The 25670-nt window shown below is 42.6% G+C and overlaps 1 protein-coding gene across 2 annotated transcripts in view; it reads right to left on the bottom strand.

The window, feature by feature from the left end:
- KLHL29 (kelch like family member 29) overlaps positions 1-25670 on the bottom strand; it is a 554920-nt gene that overhangs the window by 426724 nt on the left and 102526 nt on the right. Inside the window, exons 1-2 of one of the 2 annotated variants that reach the window (XM_015407337.1) lie at positions 8975-9038; positions 8570-8881 (exon numbers count right to left, since the gene is read on the bottom strand). In XM_015407337.1, coding sequence (XP_015262823.1) covers positions 8570-8830 — 261 coding nt within the window. In that variant the 5' untranslated portion in view covers positions 8831-8881; positions 8975-9038. Of the gene's footprint in view, positions 1-8569; positions 8882-8974; positions 9039-25670 lie in introns of those variants that run through there. The other variant, XM_015407338.1, reaches the window with a different exon arrangement.

Here is a 25670-nt window from a genome sequence, read left to right as displayed (position 1 = left end):
AAGAAGAGCCCTGCTGGATCAGACCAATGGTCCCTCTAGAAGAGCATCCTGCCTCGCACAGTGGCCAGCCTGTTCCTCTGGAGGGCCAACAATGGGGCATAGAGGCCGAAGCCTTCCCCTGATGTTGCCTCCTGGCTCTGAGTTTCAAGGGCTTACTGCTTCTGAATGTGGAGGTTCCCCTCAGTCACCAGGACTAGTAGCCACTGATAGACCTATCCTCCATAAATTCCAGTTTTCTGGACAGGGAATAACTGTCAAAAAATTGTGCTAATAATGCTGCTTGGTGTTAGCCTTTAAAAAAAATTCCTTCTGCCTCCTGGATTTGTTTTGTCATAAAGCAATTATATTTGTTTTCTGAAAAGTTGGTGCACATGTGAATGATTTAGCATATGAAAAATCAGCACCCTCAGGAAGAAATAATAAGTACAACATCATCACTTGCCAATGCTGGACTTACAGGAACTTTTAACATGTCAAGGGAGGGGAGTGCTAATACAGTCAACATTTACATTCTATCCTTGTTTACTTCATCTTGTTATAAATTATTTTATTTATTAAAAAAAATTCTATCCCATTTCTCTTCCCTCTCAAAGGCCACCAAGGCAGCCAACAAGCCAAAACATACATAATAAAAACCACATTTTGAAACTATTAAAGCCAGCCAACCGATCAACTCAACCCCCCAACACATTAACATAATTATAACCAGAACTAAAATACATACCAAAAAACCCTACAATTAAAACGGTGGACAGGAAGGAGAGATCACTGAGGGAATGCCAAATGAATATGGTTGCCAATATCCAGGTGCTACCTGGAATTCTCCCACTATTACAATTTATCGCCAGATGACCAAGATCAGTTTCCCTGGAGAAAATGGCTGTTTTCAAGATTTTATGGCACTATATCCTGCTAAGGTCCCACCTGCCCCAGGCACCACCCAAAATCTCCAGGTATTTCCCAACCCAGTCCCACAAATGAAACAAAAAGACTGCACCTGCATGGCCAATGGGCTTGTATCAACTAGACTTGCATCTTCTGCCTGGTATCACCGTTCAAATAGAGACACCTGCTTGTTTCCATTAGTTAGCAAAGAAACTGATGACAAGAACCCTCAACCTGATTGCTCACTAAATGCTTGATGACTGAGCACTAGCTGATCCACTGATGCTCAACTTAGTATCTGATGGAGAAGTGAAGCATTCTAAGCTAAAGTAGAAAAGTGCTTTTTCTTGCCTATTGAGAAGGCAGGTGGCTTCCTTGAAAAGTACAGGTGCCTCCTTGTCTGTTCAGATGTTGTTGGTGGGTTGTTGTTTTTTTATCTGGGGGGCGAAGGTGTTCTGAGCCTGAAATATTGTTCCAACAAGGTAGATACAGTGCAATACTTCTCGCCAAGATCAGGTCCTGCAAACACAATTAACTCTCTGAATGTTAAGTTTGGCATCTATCACTGTAAGATCTGCCAATCCGTTATCCTTGAGTGAAAGTCTCCCACCTTATGTACTGTCTGTTTAAAATATTTATATCCCACCCCACCTCTTTGACTTAAGACCCTCCAGAACAATACACAACATAACTTCCTGGGAAACCTGCATGTGCAAGTTCAACCTTGAGACAATCTGATCTTCAAAGGTCAAGAAAAGTGAATGGACTAGCTTGGAGTATAGGTAAAGGTTGCTCGAAAGCCAGTCGAATCCGACTCTAAGAGTTGCGATGCTCATCTCTGTTTTAAAGCCAAAGAGCCAGCGCTGTCCGAAGACGTTTCCGTGGTCATGTGGCTGGCATGACTAAACACCAAGGCGCACGGAATGCTGTTACCTTCCCACCGAAGTGGTACCTATTTATCTACTTGCAATTTCTTGCTTTCAAACTGCTAGGTTGGCAGGAGCTGGAACTAGAGACGGGAGCTCACTCCGTCATGCGGCACACTCGGGTCTCGAACTTGGAGTATAGATGAGCCCACAAAAGGCACTGCAAACTAATGATCATCACCATCCTCTGTAAGCTACCCAGAGATGAGGTGTTCTGCTCTGGCTTCACCCCTTGAGGAACAGCCTGGAAGGCTGAAGGTACTGGCTTCTGCTTTGAAGGGGGCTGGAATTCAGGTGCTTTCCACAGGAGCAGAAGAGCACATGGGATGCAGTTATCTAGGCTGTGGTTATCCTGACCCGTCCTTTTAAGACAGGAAAATGGGAGGCATGGGGAGAGTAGTTTTTTTCTAATCCTAGCTTCTTCTGTTAGGGGTGGTAACTGCTATCAATAAGGGCTGCCAGATCTTCACTATGGCAAGAGACCTCTTGCCAGCAACGTCCCACCCCTGCTCCACTGACTGGTTGGAGAGAAATTTCAAAATCACCTTTGGTATGATGTCACTTTCGGCAGAAAGCCAGAAGTGACATCATGCCACCCTAGGAATTGTCAGAAACTCGATGGTTTTCCCCAGAAGTGATATCATGCTGATGGCACCTCCCCCCCCCCAATGTTACCACCCCATCTCGCTCCGTGGCAGCCATTGACTGGCAACCCTGCAGTCAACAGCTATTTTTCTTCTTTCCATTCCCAGAAACTCCACAAAAAATTTACTTCGCAGGCAAAGGCAGGAAGATACAAAAACAGGAAATGGAGTGAAGGGACATAAATTGCTCAGACTCCTTGAAAAGAAATGAAATAGTGACTATAGAGCAATTCCTACACTCAGTTCCCTTATACTCTGTAGTGATCTGCCAGTTTGGTGTAGTGGTTAGGAACACAGACCCCAATGTGGGAGAACTGGGTTTGATTCCCCACTTCTCCACATGCAGCTGCTGGTGTGACCTTGGGTCAGTCATGGCTCTTTCAGAGCTGTTCTCTCAAGGGCAGTTCTTGAGAGAGCTCTCTTGGCCCCACCTACCTCACAGGGTGTCTGTTGTGGGGAGGGGAAGGGAAAGGAGATTGTAAGTCACGCTAAGATTCCTTCAGGTAGTGAAGGGCGTGGTATAAATCCAACCTCCTCCTCCTAGACAATGTTCTTTACTTTTATAATGCTATTGGGATAAGCCCGTGTGAAGAAAGAACATCATCCTTGTCTGCAATCACAGTGATTTGGCCAGAGTGATTAGTAATTTACCTTGACCTGCTTATTCATACAAGGCTCAAAACTGTGATTACAACATACACCTTGCTGTGCATTGCCCCTACAAACAAAATGAGACCAAATTCAAATCTCAGGTGGACAGAACTAAATCAAGAAAGTTTCCCTTCTCAGAGAACAGTACCAAAATTGTAGATCTGGAGCTTTGTCAAGAATTTCACACAAGTCTGTGATGGTCCAAAAGTGTACCTTTTAAAAATAAAATACTTAGATATCTAAAACACTTATCAGAGTTCTTCTTTCAGCAATAGTTTTGAATACTGAAATGCGATCAGTGAATAAAGAAGCCATACAAAATTTTATGCTGAAATAGCAGCTCAACCTCAAATGGACTCAAACATCTGGAGCAAAGATAGATCAACAATAGCCAACAGATGGACGCAGCACAAAATATCCAGAAGCAAGAGGTCAAGACAAATGAAACCACTATGCTGGCTTCAGAACTTGTCTCCTAATACTCCAGCCTAAACATATCCAAAAAGCAACTACATAATGTCGCACTTTAGTGAATTGCTATTTCAGCTTGGCTGTTAACAAATGGAAATAATTTCAAAATGCTGTAGTCATTTTTTAAAAAGATGTTCATGGCATAAACCTTAGCCAAAATGTTTCCCCCTCCCTGCACTACTGAAAGTACTGCTTTACTGTGGGTGGTTAAACCAATGCGTTATGGAAATGCTGTAAAATTGTAAGCTTGCCTTTGGCTTTCTTTAAATAACTTTATTGTCTCCCTTTCCCCTTTCAGCATCTGTTTTGTCTGGCTCACACAGTTTTTAAAGAAAGTTAGGAGGTGCATTTGGAGACCTTTTCTGTTGCCACAAACATTTATAGAATTGTTTAATTTCCTTTTTATTATCCAGCATGCTTGTCTAGCTGTTTTTATAAACTAGAAAGGAACAATAAACAGCCATGCCCTAATTTCAAAAGTTTTGATTTAAGAAAAGTTATGGAAATCAGAAATGCCTAATATTTAAAAGAATGAATAAGGTAACAAATGTCTTTCTTTCAATTTTAATGTCCCCTAGTTTCTTAAAATGCATTTAGATGCTGGCAACATACTGCTATTGTTATAGGGAACACTTACGGGAGAGTGTGATGGCTAGTTCAAGTCTGAGAGCAAGTTTGGTAGCATCGTTAAGAGCGGCTGAGTATAATCACAGATGTTGTAACTTTTATTATGGTTGTGTTAAGTATGACTATTAGCTTTTGATGTCTTTGGACGTTTTATCATAAGCCACCCTGGCCCTTATATAGTATAAATATTTTAAACCAGTGAATAAATAAACTTGTTCATTCTTGTGTGTATGTTCTTGCTTAGGATATCCAGTAACTGATGTTAGTACTCGCAACATGAATTGCAATTTCCATGATACACTTCTGCCCAATTCCCATGATATACTTCTGCCCATATGCCTGTTACCTGTATACCCTATCATTCCTTGTTCACATACTAATCGGCTTGTGAAAATTTGTTTGCAGTTATCTATGGAATTTGTCCCTTGAAGATGTTCATAATGAGATCAGTGCTCTAAGAACCACAGTGTATTCTGTAGAGCTTATGTAAGTAGTATGGTTCCAGTATGTAGTCTAAGCACTGTGGATGGATCCAACCATTCTTCAAGGAGTGATCCTGCAGCCTAAGGAGAATTCCTCCAAATTAGATGGCTCTTCCTCCAATAGAAAAGCAAGTTGGAGGAAGACTCCTTGGACTACAGGAAGGTGTCATGCTTTGCTTGGACTAAGGGTAGGAGCCAACCATATATGAGCTACACCATATACCCTCTCCCATCCTCACAGGGGGGATTACTGGAGGTGGGAGGTGGGAGGTGAAATGAGATCTGGTGTTGTGGGCCAGCCAGGGCTCAGCAAGAGCGAGGACTCCTCAGGCAAAGAGGAGTCCCCTGTAGCCAGGTCTGAGTCAGCAGATGCCAGTAGGCAGAAAGGTGAGCTGCGGGATTGTTAGTATTCAGAGCCAACAGCTGGTATAGAACCACTGAAATTCTCCAGCCCTAATTAAATAGGTGAAACACAGTTGATCGTTTCCATCCCTCCAGTATCACCCACACCCTTAGAGCACGCAGACAGAAGCTATGAACAGAACGACAGGAGAGACGACAAAGTGCATTTCTCCTGGCCTGATGCCAGCTGCTTGAGCAGTTGCAGGATTATTCCTGAGTGTGCATTTCTCCTGGCCTGATGCCAGCTGCAGTTGCAGTATTATTCCTGAGCAGCTGAGCAGCTGGCTGTAAGCCTGACCCTTAAACATATGTCTATAAAAACCAGCCAAGGGAAGCTGTTAGGTGTGGAAGCAACAAATTGAAATCTTTCTGACTCTGCAACCACTGCATAGGACTCTTTTCTGACTCTCAGATTCTCAGACCCTGCTGTATGGATTGACCCTCAGATTAGATTCCTGACGCTGTGCACAACCTTGGACTGGACCTTGACTATGTTTCTTGAGTTGGTGCTCTTGTCTTACTCACTCTGTGCTCTGACAGTGTGCCCTACGTCATTCCCGGCCCAGCTCGTGACATCCCTTTTCTAAAGTTGTCCCACCAACCCAGTGAATGCAGCACAAACCTCATGGGAACTGGTTCTTTGGCAGGCAATTCACCTAGCTCATTGTAAGCCAAGAACCTTTTAATGGGAAACAGTAATGTGGGCATAGTTTCTTTCTATGGCAGAGTGCTAACACAGCAGAATTCCTTTGTGGCTAAGTACCCTGATTAATTGCTAAGAGGTCATATTTATTGATCCAATGGCTAAGTTCTGGGCAAAGCTCAGAGTCTCTCTGGAAATGCTGCTGTCTGTAAATGTGATGAGATGTGATGAGATGCTAGACTTTTTGAGGAGCTATTGGCCAAAAACTAGGGTTTTTTTTTGAAATTTTTAAGCCATTAAAAAAATTTCCACTTCCCCTCCCCAAGTCTGAGATAAATGGAAATATACACATTATTTACTCTTATCAAGCTTTAACAATATGAATAACACCACATATACCTTAGCACATAAAATGGTACAACTTGGCATATTTATCAATTTAAAAAGTATAAATCTCTCAGTTTTCTACAAGCAAAATTGCAAATATGCCCAATACTAAAGAAAGAGAAATCTGCAAACTGCTGCACCTTATGTTATCTTAGCACATGTATCTTAGAGGTAAGAAAAAAATAAAAGTTGAAAACGGAAAAAAGTGTGTTATTTGGACAGAAACAGTCTTGTATAGTCATCATATGGCTAGCAGCACATTTGCATATCAAGTTACATTTTATCACATTGAAAACACTGAACTATTCAACAGCAGATCATCATCCTACACATTATGGCATACTGAGTGGAAACAAAATCAGTCACATTAAACTAAAAAATTGTATGTTAAAATTATATTGTATATGCCTACAGGATACACAGGGTTGTATCATCAGCTTTTCCACCGGCAAAAGGGGGGGATCCCTTTTGACCACCACCAAAGCAACACAGGGCAAGGGCTGCAGCGAGAGAGAATCTACAGCAGGGGTCCCCAACCTTTGTGAGCCTGCGAGCACCTTTGGAATTCTGATACAGGGTGGTGAGTGCAGAAGTCAGAGCCAACCACAAAATAGCTGCTACAGCAGCCAGGGCTGGCCACAGTGCGTCAGGGACTGAGGTAATGCATAACTCTAATAGTAACTCTTCAACATTTCAGGCAGATGCTCTCTTTAGCAGTATGCCTTTTAAAATGAACATATTGTGTAAAAATATTTTCTTGCATACACACAGCTTACCTTCAGTCATGCTGTGAAGAGCCGTGTGCTGTGGTTGCAGCTGCTACTGAAGCAATTTTTTTAAAAAACCCTGCATAGCCCATTAGATCTCCAAGGGCCAATCAGAAACCCCGCTAGGCAAAAGCCACACCTGGCCCTGCCTGCTTTCTAAAAACGCTTGGTGGCCACGGGGCATTACACTGGGAATCCCTGACCTAAAGAGATTGAGCTGAAAACTGGTACGATTTAGCCCACAGGAATTATCCTTATGTAATGCTGTAGGTTATTTTACATAAAAATCTTCATACTATGCATCGTGAGTGAATACAACCTTGTCTTGCCCTGGCCTGGATGGCCCATGCTAGCCTGATCTTGTTAGATCTCAGAAGCTAAGCATGGTCAGCCCTGTTTAGTACGTGGATGGGAAACCACCAAGAAAGTCTAGCGTCACCATGGGGAGACAGGCACTGGCAAACCACCTCTGTTCATTTCTTGGCTTGAAAACCCTATAAGGTCTCGTCAAGTTGGCTGCGACTTGACGGCACTTTTCATCACCATAACCTTGTCTTTAAAAGCATTTCATTTATACCAAAAGAACATTATTCTTTTCAGTGCTCTGCAAATTTTACAATTTTTCCATCAGAAAAATCAAAAAGAAAATTCCTTGGGATCCCCGCCCCCCACTCTCCCTCTCCCCCAGACCGTTTCTAGACCAGACAGACTACGGTCAAACTGAAGGGCGAGAGAAAGACATGCCAAAATGGATGCATGATGGCAACAATTGTCATTTTAAATAGAGTGAAAAGACAATTGATAGGCGGGGAAGGCAAACACCTGAGATAGTTTAGTTTAAATGTGACAACATCAGAACTTGGCGTGGCGACACCACTCAATACAGAAAGAAAAGGAGAGAGAGCAGTGGAAGACACTGCAGTTGGAAACCGGGAAATTACAGCATCTCCAACAGTGACAGAAAAGAGTAAAAGTTTTTGGTAGAGAACTTAGTTCTGGTTGGGAGGTAGTATTGGCAAGTCATGATCAATGTTCCCTCTAAACTATGGAGTCCTGTGAGCAAGAATTCTACTTTGTGAGCTATTGGCATTAAAGTTGTGAGCAGGAGATTTGGCTGCTGCATAAATTAGTTTGCTCTGGAGCCCTCCTTCCTGAGCTAAGACAAAAATATGTGAGCCAGAGGCTAAAAACCTGTGAGCTAGCTCACACTAACTCAGCTTAGAGGGAACCCTGGTCATGATCAAAATGGTTGTACCAGGCTCTGAAAGTATTCAAACCTTAGTCAGATCCACTGATCATCATTCCCACAGCTTAAGCCACTCTGTGACACAAAGGCATTTCCAGGCAAGCAAAAATAACACTGGTGTGGTGGTAAATGTCTGTGCTTATTCTCAAGATGATTTTGATCTAGAAGTACCAAGGCTGGTGTCATTTGTGTCATTCAGACTTAGAAGTGCACAACAAAGCTTATTTAACTTGATTTTTTAAAGAATTCTTGTTGAAAGTATGATGTGGTAAGATCTAAGGAGCCCTGTCAACATCTACACTGTTTATCCTAACTTCCAGCAGGCTTTAAAAAAAAAACAATCAAGAAACAACGTGATCTAAAAGGGAAAGGTGGCACTGCTCCTCTGGAGGCTTTCCTTAAGTAGGCCTTACAGGACACACAAAATCTGTTTCTTACTTTGGTTGTTGAAGCTGCCGAAGAGTTGGCCACAAGGGTAGTTATAACATCACTGTTGACAGTGGTACAAGCAACTGTAGCTGGAGCGTGTAGCCGTGAGGGCACGATTGGCACAGGCAGAAGCCCTGGTCGATTGTTGCTATTGCTGTTGACTGCGCTGTTACAGTTACTGCTGTTCACGTGGTTCCCATTGGCACTCCATTCTCGGCGGTCCCATCCTGTGCGATAATCTCTTTCAAACCGGCTGTGGTGCCGTGACATCTCGGCCAAAGGCAGCTTCCGCCTTTTCTCAGAGGGAATCTCAGAGGCTGCCTGTCAACAAAGAAAGCAAGAAACAAAGGGGTGTTATTTAGTCAATCATTCTCCCTTCCCTTATAAAAAAGGCCATTTGGATCTTTTCTTTACCTTTGACAAAATGAAAAATAATTTTGTTCTATGGCTGTCTTCAAAAATTGCATTTCAAGAAGCCCTAATCCAAGAGATTGAGAAGAAAGAAGGAATCAGTGATGGAGAGAAAAGCCTCTTGGATACCCAAGAAGACCCATTTGGATACCCAAATTGCCCCATAAGATACCAAATAATAGCTTCAGTGGCTGTAAACACCAGGTCTGAAGTAATTTATACCACTTGAATTCTCAGTGTGGGATACATTTCTAACAGCTTCCTAAAAATACTCTGTTTGGGTCTTGCACCACAGAAAACGTGCTGACACTGTGTTTCAGATGAGGACTCTGTAGAAGCACAGCACAGCATGCAGATCACTACAATAATTCATTTTCTTTACCCACAACTCACACAATGTACAAAAGTAAAATGGGGAAAACATAATTTGTCTTTTTCATTAGGAATGTACTAAAATAGCAGAAAAATAATCTGGATTTAATTATTTTAAATAGCTATATTTAACATTAAACAGTAAATTTTATGATGGAAATATTTTTGTGGGCCTATTTACAATTTATTTTCCAGCAATCACAAATGGACCAACTTTCCGAGGATTTAAAAAAACAAAACAAAATTGGTCAGTTATATTTTGTTTTCAAGGCAATTATTTTTTCATTTCAGTAACAAACAATTCTGCACATTTATTTGTGGTATGTTTTTAAATGCAGTTTTATAAAGATTTTAAAATGTATATACAATTTTTAAAAAATTATATAAAATTATATATTACATTTCAAAAAATATATATAAAAGAGAGTCCTTAAAATAAAACTTCTTTGATCCTAACCAAGTTTACTTTTTCCAGTCACTTTAGGATTGGGGAGATCAAGGAAAGTGGTTTCTTTACTTAAATGGACAGTGACCTTAAAGCCTCAGGGAATTCCTTTTGTATAACCTTACTGGCCTGCATAAATAAACAGAGTTTGTATGTAGAATCCCATTTTTAACACGTAGCAAGTATAACTTCTCATTCAAAATTTCTAAAACTCAGCTTCCTTTCTCTGTGGCATATCCCACTGTTTTAACATCTGAACTGTGTTAGTTCGAGCCCCGCGCTGGTGTGAGCAGCCAGCCTGTTGTCCCCAGCTCATCGTCCACCCAGCGATTCGAAAGCTTCGGCAAGTAGATAAAATGGGAACCACTCCTTAGAGAGGGTGGGCACGCCAATCTCCCTTGTGGGAGAGTGTTAGCTGACGGTCGGACGTCCTGGTCGAGGTTTAGAAAGGTGAAATAATTTCTCAGCTACGAAAGAATCCCTGCAGTGAATCTGGTCAGGCGGTGGCAGTGTGGCGATGGACATACGGGTCCTGAAGCCTGGTCAACAAGCAGCCATGCGGAAAATGACGGAGCCAAGCCAGAAGATGTCTACACCGGGCAGTGATGCCGCGTGCAATTAAAAATGAATATATGTTGTCTTCCCTTTCCCCTACAAACATCGTTAGTCCCTTGTCTATACTGAGTAACTGTACATTGCTTTGAGCCCACTGGGGAAAGGGATTAATAAATGGAAAGTATTATTAAAACAAACAAATAAATATTTTTTATTTCCACTCTTCCCTTTACCTTTATCTTATTAATTAATAATTAATATTAATGTCGTGCTCACAGTATCAAGATTTTTTTTTAAGTATCTTCAACAAGGAACCCTAAAACGTATGATTTTTATGTCAAAGACTCCCCAATACGTTTAGTAGTCATGGGATAAGAGAATGCATCATTTTATGGATTAAAAATTGGCTAAACAAAAGGAAACAGAGAGTTAAGAATAAATGGACAGTATCTCACAAGAATCAATACTGGGGCTGGTGCTATTTGTTCATAAATAATATGGAACTGGAGGTGAGCAGGGTAGTGGTCAAGTTGATAGAGAACACAAAATTATTCAGGATGCTGGAAACCAAGGTCAACTGTTGAGTTCCAGAAGGATCTCCACAAATTGGGTAATTGGGCAACAATGTGGCAAATTAAGTTCAATGAAGAAGGTGTACTTCTTTTTGTATGACTGGTCTAAGGACTGTAAAAATAAACTGACCAAATTAAGTTCAATGAAGCTAACTGTAAGGTGCTGTACACCCTCCAGCCCTGGTTCAGGTTCAGCAGATGAACCTCAGTTGGCCATTCCCAGCCCACCAGTATCACCTACACCCTTAGAGTGCCACAGATGGAGGCTGAGAACAATGCTACAGACAAGATGACAAAGTGCATGCCTCCTGGTCCAACGCCAGCTGCTTGCTGATAACAAAGATGAGTAGTTGCAGGATTGCTTCTGAGCAACTGGTTGGAAGCATGACCCTTAGTTGTGGGGCTATAAAGCCAGCTGAGAAAGGCTGTTAGGCATGGACGCAAAGTGTACAATTGATGCTAAGCCACTGACTCTGCCTTGCCTGACTTCTGGACCCCTGACCTTGAACTGAACAACTCTGCTTTATCTGACTTCTGGCCCCTGCCCTGGGCTGAACGTCCATGCCTTGCTTGACATCCGGCACCTGGTACTTGGAGCCTGCAAGCCGGTACATGCTAACTACAACTATAAGGTTGGACATTATACTAAGGGGAATGCTTCTCCCATTTTTTGCAGGGGAAAATGACCATATATAACAAGCTTTTTGAATGACGGATGCAGTTTGCTGATAAATTCTAGTTTGAAGCTACTGTTCACTTCCTACACTTCCTCTAACAAGGTTGTATCTTTTTACAAAATGACATAACAACAGATGCTAAGCACACACATTTTAGAGACACAACGGCAACATGAGAGGTACTGGAAACTGTACCACATGGAGAATGACACATCATTAAATCAAACTGAATGAAATTTAGCCCTTAATGTTTTGTTCAGTACATTTATCACAATATCTTCCTTCCCCACGGCAAAGCCCCCACACTTACTCTCTTGTAGGAGTTCTTTGTCCCCCATCTTCCCTTAAGATCAGTCACATAAATTATCTTTTCTTCATACTTTTTACGTATCTGCCTTTCAGGTTATAATGCAAGGAAAAGCAAACATTCAACCAGTCTAAAGCCAAAGAACTGTATTTCTTGTGCTAACAGGGATTCAACTTCAAAATCAAAATAATAATTATTTCCTTAATAAAATATGTTTATTTGTTTCTATTTATGAATGAGAATACGACACCAGCTCATATATGTCTGTGTGTAAAGTGCCATCAAGGTGTAGCTGACTTATGGCAATCCAACCTGAGCAAGGGATGTTTCAAGGCACTCCCTTCCTCTGCAGGGTCTTTCTTGGCAGTGTCAGGTTCCACAGCAAGTAACTCTTCACACACGTTTCTCCTGAAGCGTTATGTTTATTAAGGCACAAGACTGGTACCATGTCCACAGGATTATTGTTAGGAATGACTAGAAGGCGGGAACACCCAATAGATATAGTCGAGCAAGGCCACTAGCTAAGCAAATGAACTTCGAGCGTGCACGGGGGATTGCTCCCGGCGGAAGATTACATAATGAGCAGGAGAGTCGCAGGGCATCCTGAGCAGAATAATTCACACCAAAAGTGAACCGGACGCTCATACCACCTCATCCCACCTCACAAGGCCAGACTGATAACGGCGTCTAGCTCCCATGTCTCTCCCAAGCATAATTATTGCCAGCTGAGAGCTGCAAGCATGGGAACATGGGGGGGGGGAAGCACACAAAAATGGCAGCTAGCTGACAGGCGGTCTTTGACCCTCTTTAGGCTTCTGAGAGCTGATGAGATCAGGCTATACCATGCTGCCTTCACTCCCCCAGCACATATACCCAACTATAAATGGAATCCCGCTCCATGGTAAGGCATGCAAACTGGGAAAGGAAGAATTTCATAGAACTGATCTCTCCCATCCCCTCCCCATCTCATTGCAGCTCAATGTTCCTGCAAAAAGCTGCTCTTGAGAATCAGGGGACAGTCAAGATCAAAGTTGGATACACAGTGTGGTGAGGCTGCAGCTCTGCGAAAAATAAAACCAGGCTCTGACCTAGATAATAGCCCAGGCAAGCCTGATCTTGTCAGATCTCAGAAGCTAAGCAGGGCTACCAAGTATTTGGATGGGAGACCTCCAGAGAATAGTAGGGCCGGGAGGCAGAGGCAAGCTATCAAGCCACTGGAGGAGTCACCAGAGGACACCATAACTTCCAGACATGGGCACACACACAAATGCAAAAATACACACACACAAAAATCATCAGGAAGTAACCCTCTTATGTGAACCCTTTGACCAACAGAGCAAGAACTTGCCCCAGGGGGGTGGGGTGGGGGAGGTTCCATGAATCACCTCTCAAGCCACAGCCCTCGCCCCACATACCGTATCCTATGTTCCTTCCAATCTCAAAAACACCTCAAAAGTGTTGAAGGAGACTGTAAGGGGGAGCAGGAGAGATCTGTTCCACATGCACTTTCAGTTCCTGACTCAAAGAATTCAACCCAGAATCGTTCACATTTTCTGCAATAAAAGAGGGGAGATATAAACATGTCTGGAACATACCCTTATGCCAAGAACTACATCTGATAACTCTAAAAAAAAATTGCATACTAGAGCCTACATAAATTTTCAAAAAATATAAAATGAAAAAAAATGGAGAATACCAAGACAACTTAAACAGACAATTATTTAAAGACCAAGATGCTGTACACACACCTAAATGTATTAGCATTTACATTACTTTCAAAACCACTACCGCAACAGCACATTAAAGTCAAAGCATGTTTTTACATATCAAAAACATGAATGTGGCATATAATGAAATGTTAAAGGCTTGAATGTGCACCAGGGTCTGAATTTTATCTAAAGGGAACAATATGTTCAGGTTTAAGCAACTTGCTACTAAACAGAGGATGCTCCATTAAACTTTCCGAAAGTTGGCAATGCTGCCTTTCGTGCCTTTCCAGGCATTAGTATTCACTTTGCATTTTAAGAGTGCAAAAATGTTTAGTTATGCATTCCTCATTATCAATATTTTAACCCACAGAACTGTTTTTTCTAGATTAATCCCCAACGCTGTTTAACTTTATCACTTCACATTCATCTTCTCTGAAAGTTTTATTAGAAGGTTTCTTTGATAAACTGCTATAATCCTTGCCTGCTGCCCCAGTGCAAGATCTATTAACAATACCTGGTGCGGGGTGTGTATATGTGTGTGTGCACGCGTGCATCAATGAAGCACTTTGAGGATTGGGTGCAACAAATGGCACTGGTTCAGTTATGGGATTCTGAAACAACTGAACATATTTTATTGCCTATTATAATAAGTAAATTCACTCCAGCACATCAGCAAGATTTCAGAAAACAAAGGTTTGAGCCTCTATGCCGTTACCAGAAGTGACAAAGGATAGCTCTAGGAATTGCTGTAAACTCTATGGTAAAAAAATTTCTCCTGCTGCCAACATGGAAGAGCGACGGGTGATGGGACCTGGGAGTGGGGAATCCTCCAGTGGGGACTTGCCAGCCCCAGCTGTCCCCATAATTTCCCAGCTCAAACACTTTTAGGAGGGTAAGAAACAAAATGGGAATGCAAAAGCAGACAGCCCAGAGAGGAAAGCTCAACTCAGGGCAAATACAAGGGATTTTCTCAAAACCTGAAGGGTTGATGATCCTGATCAGGCTCCCCCCCCCAAAAAATTTTCAGTTGCTGGCATTGCCTCAGGCTTTCTATGGGCAACTTTCCAAGGCCTGGGCTGGCATTTACTGAGGCCTTTAAAGAGAATGAGTTATACACAGAAGCCTGGGATTTCAATGTGTCATACTGACACTACACTAGACTCAAGATGAAAGGAACTGCTCATGGGATCAGTAAATCTAGATAGACAGTGTCCTGTTCAAACAAATTAGCCCATATGTCCTAATCTCCTTCCCAAAAACGTAGCCAGGAAAAGTTCCCTCGGAAATTCTTCCATGTCCACAAATAAGTTAAAATTAAAATATTCTTGCGCTATGGATTGATTCATTAAGCCTTACGTGCCTCTGGCAAGATGTCCCATAACTCAGCTACACTGGAGACTGCTCTAATTCAACTGAAATGCACTCTGTGGCTCCTTCCTCCCTTTACTCTGTAGCCTGTCGTTTTTTACACTGCATTACAAACTTAATATGACATGCTGGCACTGCCTGGTCATCTCTTTTGAGGAATTCCAGTCTACATTGCCATAGTTCCTTGTTTGTGACCACCCATATATCAAAAGTAACGGATGACTTTCCTTGTACACATTCATCCCACAAGACCAGACCAAGAATCAAGTAGCGCTGGCATTCTTTTCTCAACAGTGTCCAACCAGAGGTTTCCAAGAAATCAAGATGCAGGGCATGGAAGCACCAAAATTTGTAGCCAGATTCTAATAAAAATAGATCAGGTGGGTAGCCGTGTTGGTCCAAAGCAGCAAAACAAAGTTTGAGTCCAGTGGTACCTTTAAGGCCAATAAAGTTTTATTCAAGTTACAAGCTTTCGTGTGCAAGCAAACGTCTTCAGGTACAGCCTGTCTGTACCTGAAGAAGTGTGCTTGCACACAAAAGCTTGTAACTTGAATAAAACTTTATTGGCCTTAAAGGTGCCACTGGATTCAGACTTTGAGTTTCTAATGAATTATCCTGGCTCATCACTACTGAAAGACCTAGGTTCCATTAATCTGTCTAATCTGCTTTCAAATGTATCAGTACATTTTACTATGTGATGGTAAAATAACATCATCATTGTCAGTTCTGGTTCTACTGTTCATCAATTTCAATAGGTGACTGTGATTTACATGGTTTTTTGTCTGTCTTGCTTCTACTGTTCATCCATTTCAATAGGTGATTCGAAAAAGGAGTAGGAGACCCCCCCAGCAAGTCAAAATTTGAAACAGCATGTTGAAAGAAAACCCAAAAACCAACAGTTCCATAATGCAACTGTTTTAAACCTGCTTCATAGGTAAATTAGTAAATTTTAACAATATACAAACAAATGGCATTTAAAATTTTTAAAGATATTGTTTCCAAAGGTTTCCTTTTAGTATTTTCAAAAAAGGTCTTATGTTCACATGAAAAGTCTACTATGGAGATCTTCCCACAGGGAAAAATCATCACGGAGGAAAGCTCTATACTCCCCTGTTTTTATGTTCACCATACACCATAGATTCTGGCCTCCCTTATATTCTTCTAGCATTTAATAGGACAAGAAGAATATCTACTTTCAGAAAAATGAACCTTCAAATAAACCATGGGGGCACATGAAACATTTAAAATAAAAAATTGAAAATTATGGGGAATTCTAAGGATAATGGCAAGGCAAAGCTCAGTACAAAACAAGCCCAATAATACCTGAAATATATAAATTGAATGAACAAACAGAATTGTGGGTTTGAGGGTTTTTTTTGTTTAGTGGACTGAAGCTTGTAGTTTTAACATCATCAGTTTTACTCCCAGGTCTGTGTCAATTTGCTGTTAACTGCAGATATTCATCCACAGATAATTACCTTTTTATTGATCTTGCTCCCCTCTTATTTTTAGTCAAATACAGAGGGGAAAAATAGCATTGATTTTATCTTCTGGTTATTTTTGCTTTGACCTGAAAGACGATGCCTGAAGAACAACAGGGTCAATGCCAACCACCCTAATGAATTAATACCAGAGCTCAATTGCAAAATTAAGCATGAATCCAAAGCATTCTTCCAGCGCAATCATGTTTGCCTGCTGCCCCATTTCTCCTACTTTAAAGGTCAACACTATTCCTATGTCTTCCTTTCGCAACAGTTACTAGCATAGGCATTTTTGAAAAATAAAGTTAATCTTAACCTTGGGGAGTGGGTGCTTGAGTGTTTAAAGGATTCCATAGGAATCATATAAGAAGGAAGAAGTAAAACTTGCCAGCCACATGAGGCTTTTCAGCTTTCATCTCTTTCCACTGGGCTGATGGGTGCTCAACAGTGTTCATGGTCATTTAGCCTTTATTCAGAAGCTGACATGCTACATCCCAGGCTTGAAAACCTTACAGTTTTCGTGAACGAGTTTATATTTACCTCAGACTGTGCTGGACTGAGCCAGGCATCAAAAGGACTACTAAGCAGACCACAACGGGGTCCGAGCCAACCCTCCTCCCAGTAGCTTTCCTTCAGCCTAAGGAGCCTTCCTTCATCTTAAGTGGCTCTCGTGTCTTTCTTTAAACTAGCTCCAAAAGGAAAGCTGGAGTATAAATATTTTAATGAATAAATAAACGTTGTTCAATGGAATTGCAGGACAGGCACACAATTCACCCCAGTGGCTCCACAATATAGGATGCAGGATGGGGTACTGTCTTCATCATATCCCCTAGAATATCTACCCTCAGGGAGACATGCACTGAGCATGTACAATACCAAAGCAGACTGGTGTTCTGTTTCCCCTATACCCCAAACCTAGGGGGCTAGTTTTCTATTCACTGTCCCTGCTACAACATCGCTAGGACTGTTCAATGTCCAACAGTATGAAACAAGTTATATTATTGTTACCCTAGGAGCTCCATTTATTCAACAAGGATTTACAATAATCCCTCCCTAGCTTCAACAGGTTTTCCAGCAACACACACTGAGAATGATAATGAATAATTCACACTTAAATGGTACAAAGCACCGTACAAGTGCAAAAAGCACTTATGTTCAAAGCCCTTCATACACTCTCTCATTAATCCTTAAAACAAACCTTAAAAAACAGATAAAACGTTATTGCTGTATTAGGGCATGAAAGCTGAGGTTTCTGTGCTGCCCTAAGACTGCAATCATACGCACGATTAGACCCGACATAGGTGCGAATGCCGGGCGGATTTAAAGGGCGCAATCAGACAACAACATCTGGGAAGTGACCTGCAGCCATCGGCAACCCGTTCTGCTCCGCTGCAGAAGCAGAGTTGAAAGACACCGGGGAAAACCTGGCAGTAAACGGGTTGCAATGGGCCATGGACAGACTTTCTGGAGTCTGATCAGGCCATCCCGACTCCATGCCGTTGTTCCCCCCCCTTTGCAGTATGCGCATAATCGGAAACTCCATAGGGAGCCCTCGGTGAGGAGGTGTGATTAATCGATCCCTCGGGTAAGCGCATGGGGGGGAAACGGCACACAAAACAACGACTCACCCGTGGTTGGATCTAATCATGTACTGATGGACTGCACCCGCAGCTTCAAAGGGACGTGTGATTGTGCAACCGCAGGTCAAATTCCTCTGGAAGAAATAGCCTTGCTCCCACCCCCATTTTTCTGGCTCGTGTGATCACAACCTAAGATCATCTAGTGAATTCATGGCTGATGCAACATTTCACTGGATACTTCCTAGTTCACAGGTCATCTCTGAGGCACTATGCTATACTAGGTTGTCCTTCCTATACTTCAGATTGCACTTTATTTTCCCATTGGTACTTCAGGGCTGACTGGCAATGGCTTATAGCTCTCATCCAGCAATGCTAAGAATTTCCTAAAAATTGCAGCCAATATTAAAATGTACCCTTGGTTGAAATGCCTGTGTGTGTGTTTGTCAAGTGTGTGTCAAGTCTATTGATCGTCTTGAAGATTTGCTCACAAGTAATATTTTGAGCAGTTTCACATCTGCACAACAGTGGCATTCAGCATGGCAGTTGGATAACTGATATCTGCGTATGCTGAATTACTATACCCCAGGTCATCAGGGGATATCTTTTAAAAGCGGCTAGGTTAGGTTGTACGTACAGCTTTTATAACAGGGGTTCCCAACCTTTTTGAGCCTGTGAGCACATTTGGGATTCTGACACAGCATTGTGGGCGCAGCAACAAAATGGCTACCGCAAAATGTCCAGAAAGAGCCCCACCCAGCCACAAAATGACTGCCACAGCTTAACTTCAGGAGCACAGTGTAGATCTTTGTGCTGTGGTGGAAGCTGCTACCAAAGCAACATTTTTAGAAGTCTGCACAGCCAACAATTTTCCAATAGTCAATCAGAAGCCTTGCTGGGTAAAAGCCTTACCTGGCCCCACCCACTTCCTTAAAACACTTGGTAGGTGCTAGAAATAGTTTGGTGAGCACCATGGCACCCACAGTAGGTAGCATTCATTGGTCAGCACCATTCCTCCTTCCCTTCCTCTACTATTGCTTTCCATTTTAATTCTCTTATCTATATATCTAATCCCCTCCACCCGCAGATACTTAATTCCACATACAGAGGGCATACTCTCTCCCAATAGGTTTTTCTACAGACTCAGGGGACTCTGTGGGTCTACAGAAAATTCATAAAAGTTTAAAAAAAACTCAGGGAGGGTTGAATCCCCCCACAATACATTTTGAAATGACTGCTGCAGGGATCTACAACAGGCCCCACCACATTGACAGTGAGAAACAGACCGGCTGATAGCCAGAGAGAGAGAGATAATGGGTGGGGGAAGACAGAAGGAAGCAAAAACAGAACCAGAGCTGGGATAGGGGAGGATTCCTCCTGCAGTATGAATGGCTAAACAGAAGGAGGACTTTTTAAAAGGACATCTGAGCTCACCCCTACCTCCTTTATTGCAGGCTCCACCGTTCTCTTAAAACTTTCGGGAGGGGGGCGCTTCTAACTGCCAGCTTGAGAAAGACTGACTGGCTGAGAGTGAGAGACATACACAGAGAGACAGAGAAAGGTGGGATAAGAGGGGAAGAAGCAACAGCAGAACTGGAGCTGGGATTGGGAAAGATTCCTTGCTGCCATTGACTCATCTACAATGCTGCTTTTCCTGTAGTATGAATGGCAAAATAGCAGGGGGAAGTTTGAAAAGGACGTCTGTGCCTGCAACTGCAAAGCCTTGCAAGCGGGAGAGAAAGATTGTTCACACCGCAATCTCTGTAGCTACAAGCTCCGCTGTCCATTCTCTCCGGCTTCTAACTGCTTCTCCCTCCACCCCACCAGCTTGGGCACTGCTTCTTCCCACTGCTTCTCTCTTCTGACTGACTAGAAGCCAGAGGGAAGGTATAAAAGGACAGCTGAGGTGTCATTAATGGATGGGTGGGCACAGTGATCAAGAGGTGGGGGGCAGGTGGAGAGGAGGCAGGATTTCCTCCAACCAGTGTCAAGTTTGTAAACACCACCTTTTAAAGCATTCCTTAGCGACCCTGACAGACAGATAAACTGCCAAAGATAGCCGTGGTGCTGTGGGTGAATGTGGACTCCTCTCAGGCTGAAGCAGACTGGAGCCCTGCAGTCACACAATTCTCCACGGCCAGGCGAGAGACTGAACAAGCAAAGGTGCCTCAGGCTGATCCACTGATAAATCAATAGCCATTTAAACATCTGCTTTTGGCAAGGGCACTCAGAAGGAGAGTGGTATAGGACACCTGTAGCACCTGAAGACCTGCAGTGCCCAGTGAGGCCATCTTTGAAATCTCACCTCACATGAACAAAGTGATTGTAATTCCCAGGCAAAATCCTCTTTGAGGCCAAGTTCACTCGGCTGGCTGACTATGCACAAGGGAACTGAGCAAGGCTGGACGGCTCTCTTTCCAGTGTTCAATAAAGAAGAAGGGAAAACAAAGGGGGAAGTGGGAAAGTGGGGAAGTGGGCTCCAACCGTCCCTTCCCTTCACAGAAGGCTGTCACAGAACTGCCTCCTCCCTTAAGGGGGCACAACTCAGAACAACTGGAAGAATCTCTCCCTTTTTTTGTCAGAAACAACAATCCCTCATCAGTACCATACTGAACAATACAACGCCAAAAGTACCTCACAAAAGAGGACGCCCTGCCAAAATGGGAAAATCCAAAAAACGAACCAATCAGTTACTGCAAGAAAGCCATTTAAACAGTAACCAACCATACTATGAAAAAGACATTAATAATACGCAACATTTTGTTGCAGTCCACACTTGTTATCTTATATTCTAATAGCAGTTGGGACCTCTTTGGATACTTAAATCCAGTGACTGGAGCTGTGAACGGGCAAGACAGATCTTTCTACGGACCTAAAAATGTGAAATCTAAACAAAAAAAAATACATTGGGCAGCTTTAAAAAGCCAGAAATGATAAAAGGATCCAAGCTTGATTCTATCGGTAAGAGGCAGGGAAAGGGGGCAGGGCCCTTTCCAGGCCTATTTTGACCTCTGAGGGAGGAATTCTTTCAGCCAGGCCTGACAAGGGTTGTCAGTTCCAGGCTGGGAAATTCCTAGAGATTTTGTGGTGAAGTCTGAGCAGGACGGGGTTTGGGGAAGGGAGAGGCCTCAGCTAGATATAATGCCACAGTCCATCCCCCAAAGCAGCCATTTCTTCCAGGGTGACTCATCTCTGTTGTCTAGAGTTCAGTTATAATTCTGGGGAATCTCCAGGTCCCACTTCCTCCAAAGCAGCCATTTCTTCCAGGGGGACTCATCTCTGTTGTCTAGAGTTCACTTATAATTCTGGGGAATCTCCAGATCCCACTTAGGCCTGGCACCACCCACTGGGTGACTTTATACCACCTGACTTGCATGACTCGCCTAGGCCTGGCTGCTTGCTACTGTTCAAAAGCAGCCACCCTATGAAAGCCAGTGTGGTCCAGTCACATACTTTCAGCCTAACCTACCTCACCTCGGGAGGTGGTGGATGCTCCTTCACGGGACGTTTTCAAGCGGAGGCTGGACCACCATCTTTCGGGTATGTTGTTGGTATGTAGGGCTATCTTTCAGTATACTCCTGCAGAGTGCAGGGGGTTGGACTAGATGAACTGCAAGGTCCCTTCCAACTCTAACATTCTATGATTCTATGTAAGCTCCTTTGTTCCCCACTGTGGAGAAAGATTGTAGGATGGAAAGATAGATAGATAGATAGATAGATAGATAGATAGATAGATAGATAGATAGATAGATGGATGGATGGATGGATGGATGGATGGATGGATGGATGGATGGATGGATGACGGATGGAGGAAGGAGGAGGAGGAGGAGATTGGATTTATACCCCGCCCTTCACTACCTGAAGGAGTCTCAGAGTGGCTTACAATCTCCTTTCCCTTCCCCTCCTCACAACAAACACCCTGTGAGGTAGGTAAGGCTGAGAGAGCTCTCTCGAGAACTGCCCTTGAGAGAACAGCTCTGAATGGGGTGGGGAGGTGACAGCCATGACAAAACAGTATGAGAACATGCATGTCCCAATTAATTCCCATTTGGATAGTTTGCATGCCCTTTCTATTAACGAGCACCAAATTGGGCAGGTGTAACGGGGAAATACCTCACATCTGACTGTGAAATGTAAATGTTTTCTGTACTTAAAGAACATGGCAAACAGCAGACAGGGGAGGCTGCAGTATAGCAGTATGAGAACGTGCATGTTTTATCATCTTATTTGTACAACTGATAACACATACAAACTGTTGGAATACAGCTTATCTCCCAACTTATCTAATAGATTCAAATGATTATACATATATCTAATTATACAAATGAAATCACAAGGTAAAAGGTAAAGGTTCCCTTGCTCGAAAGCCAGTCAAGTCCGACTCTAGGGTTGCAGTGCTCATCTCCGTTTCAAAGCCGAAGAGCCAGCGCTGTCCGAAGACGTTTCCGTGGTCATGTGGCCGGCATGACTAAACATCAAGGCGCACGGAACGCTGTTACCTTCCCACCGAAGTGGTACCTATTTATCTACTTGCAATTTCTTGCTTTCGAACTGCTAGGTTGGCAGGAGCTGGAACTAGAGACAGGAGCTCACTCCGTCATGCAGCAGCTCGGGTCTCAAACTGCTGAACTACTGACCTTCCACAGCCTGCAGTTCAGGGTCTTAACCACGTGAGCCACCGCAGCGCCTTACAAATCACAAGAAATCACACTAAATACAAAAGCAAGGGAAATGCCCATCTCCTCAGTGGTCACATAAGCATTTCTAGGGAGGAACTGCAGCCTCCAGATACTCCAGATACTGACCTGCAACCGGTAGAGTGCTTGTAATTCATGTTATATGCTATGTTTTGCTATCACTAATCACTTACACAGCAAATTTCTGTAATATAATACAGGAAAAGACTTGGAGGTAATGCCTGTACCAACACAGATTCCTAAATTTCTCTAAAAAGCTTACATTATCCATTCTTCTGTTACTGAATTCAGACCACGCCAAATCAGGGCTAATGCTCATATTTGACCTGATAAATCATAGTTACTGCCATCATTCCCCCTCTGAAGACCACCGCAATATGATGTGAGTAAATTTATGAGGCCAATTGCTGAAAGGACAGAAAGCTAAAAAGGGAAAACAGTTTGCCTGCTTCATGTCTGTACCTCAAACCACTGTTCACCATTATGTTTGTATGCAGCCTTAGCCTAGAACTCAAACCATGGTTTGTTGTTATGGTAGCAAGTCGTGTAAATCCCAGTTCTCAACAAACCACAGTTTGTCATGAGAACCAAATCAGATGTAATGACAAACTGAATGGTTAAGGATTAGGAAGTCTTCAGTATCCAGGATGTACATGCGTGCAGGAGCCTGAGGATTTCCAAGGGTTGTCTGTATAACAAATCACCATGACTTGTCATTAAGTCTGAATAGTGCAAATAATGACTTGAAATGGTATCTGAACTGTGCCTGACTACATTTCCAAATTTGCATCGACTTTTTGTTTTGTATATTTCTCTTCGGAGTTTCCCAAGATTTTACCCTCTCCTGTCTTTTTAACAGTAATATTACTAGCATCAGCTAGTAAGGTGAACTAGCATCAGCTAGTAAGGTGAACAGCGGCACATACAAACAGCTGTTCTATAGAACTGTTTTTCCCATAAGAAACTGTATTATTATAACACCTAAATTGGTAATTTGAACAACTGCAACTGGAAACCAATAGCAACATAAAAATGAAGAGTAATATGAGCACAATGATAAAGAAGGAGGTGAATACACTCAAATGAATTTCATATGCAGTGTAGGTTGCTTACTTACTCTAACATTAAGCTCAGTAGCAGCAACACCCAAAATTATACATTACTTATACATTACTTACAAAGTTCTACATCAAAATGCCATAGGACTTTCCACAAGCCAAATGTAATACACAGACAGGTATAACATAGCTTTACCTACATTTGCACTCCTCTCAGCCAATCATCTCCCTCAGGGGTACAATGTAATTTAAAGCTCACTTCATGGGTCTTGCTCCTGATCGGTCAATTATTCCAAATCAGGCAGAATTAAATGTGGCATTTTTGGGATGTGGAATGATGTTAGCCAGTGACCAAAGTGAAACTAATAAACCAATTTTGCTCACTGCCCTGGGCTATTCTCAAAAATTGAAGTCTTGGAGAAGAAAGACTGCTTTATCTGTTTGTTGCCCAAACTCTCTTGCAATTTATTATCTTTTAATTCAATTTTTTTTATTCAGGGAATAATTCTGGCAGTGGCCTCTGAAGAGAATAAAGACGACACCATAGTATACAGCCGTCTGTATGGCTGGAAGCCGCAGAGAGCATAAATTTCTCTGAGATGAAAAGAACAGCTACTTTCTTCCACCATTAAATGCCTAGCGCTCACCCTGGCTGTTGCAAATTTATCTAGTAGATGTCAATGCTGCCCAAACCGTGTTTTAAAATCAACCTTAAACATCAACAGCAGCCACTTCAATTTACAAAAGCATGTCGGGGTAGTTTAATCTTGGGTGACATGAAATATTTATTGCCACTGTTCTATGCTTTGGTATGGAGCACACGACTCAGAAGAATTATATCACGGAGAACTTAGTCTCCTCCTTTTGCATTCAAGCAAACATCATTCCTAGTTTACCATGACAATCCTCATATTAAGGATAAATTAAAATTTGGGAAGCGAGGGAAGGGAAGTATACTGCTAAAAGTTAAGCAGTTGAAATTTAGCTACTGCTGCAACTAAATGTAAGCTGGAGACACCAGTTTACCATCTGGTGGTAGAAAGTGCCATCAAGTTGCAGCCGACTTATGGTGACCCCATAAGGTTTTCAAGGCAAGAGATGCTCAAAGGTGGGATGCCACTGCCTGCCTCTGCATCATGACCTGGGACCTCTTTGGTAGTCTCCCATCCAAATACTAACCAGGGCTGACCCTGCTTAGCTTTTGAGATCTTATGAGATTGGGCTAGCATAGGTCATCCCAGTCAGAGCATTTACCTTCTACCCATTCATAAGACCATGGCTAAATAATACCAAGGATCGTGGATTTTTGCTTCTTCAAGGAGAAGCTCATCAGCCTAGAATTTCTGACCTGTGACTCCCCACTCAATAGATACTTGCCCCTATTTTGGGGGGTTGCAAATCTTCTGTCCCGGAACACTGTGACAGACTTCACTTTTAGAAGCTCAAAAATGTTGTGTAAACAGGACATGGTCTGTGAAGGGTTAATTCCTCACAGAGCCAGAGAGCCTTGAGTGACAGATTGCTCCAAGGAATTTGACTGGCTAGCATCAGTTAAGCAGAGAAAGACTTGAGAGCAGAATGCTAAGGAGAGGGCAGTCTGAATTCAGACCTGAGTGAGAAGAGTTTAATACTGACAGAGTCTGAGTCTAGCCCTGACTGAGAAGAGTTTAGTACTGACAGAGTTTGTTCTCAGCCCTGACTGAGAGCAGTTTAACACAGATGGAGCACTGAGAAGGGCTGCAGGAGGAGTGGGTAGTTAGGTAAAGACTCCCATTCAGGCCAGAAAAGGGGACAGATCTTCTAGTGAGAGAAGAATTTCCCTGCCCAGTTAAAACAGGGAGATAGCTCTGAAGTGTGGAAAGATCCCTAGTCTGGTGTGTT

Source organism: Gekko japonicus, unplaced genomic scaffold (assembly GCF_001447785.1).
Source record: "Gekko japonicus isolate JY-2015 unplaced genomic scaffold, Gekko_japonicus_V1.1 scaffold239, whole genome shotgun sequence".
NCBI lineage: Eukaryota > Metazoa > Chordata > Lepidosauria > Squamata > Gekkonidae > Gekko > Gekko japonicus.
This window is presented reverse-complemented; position numbering and strand designations above follow the sequence as displayed.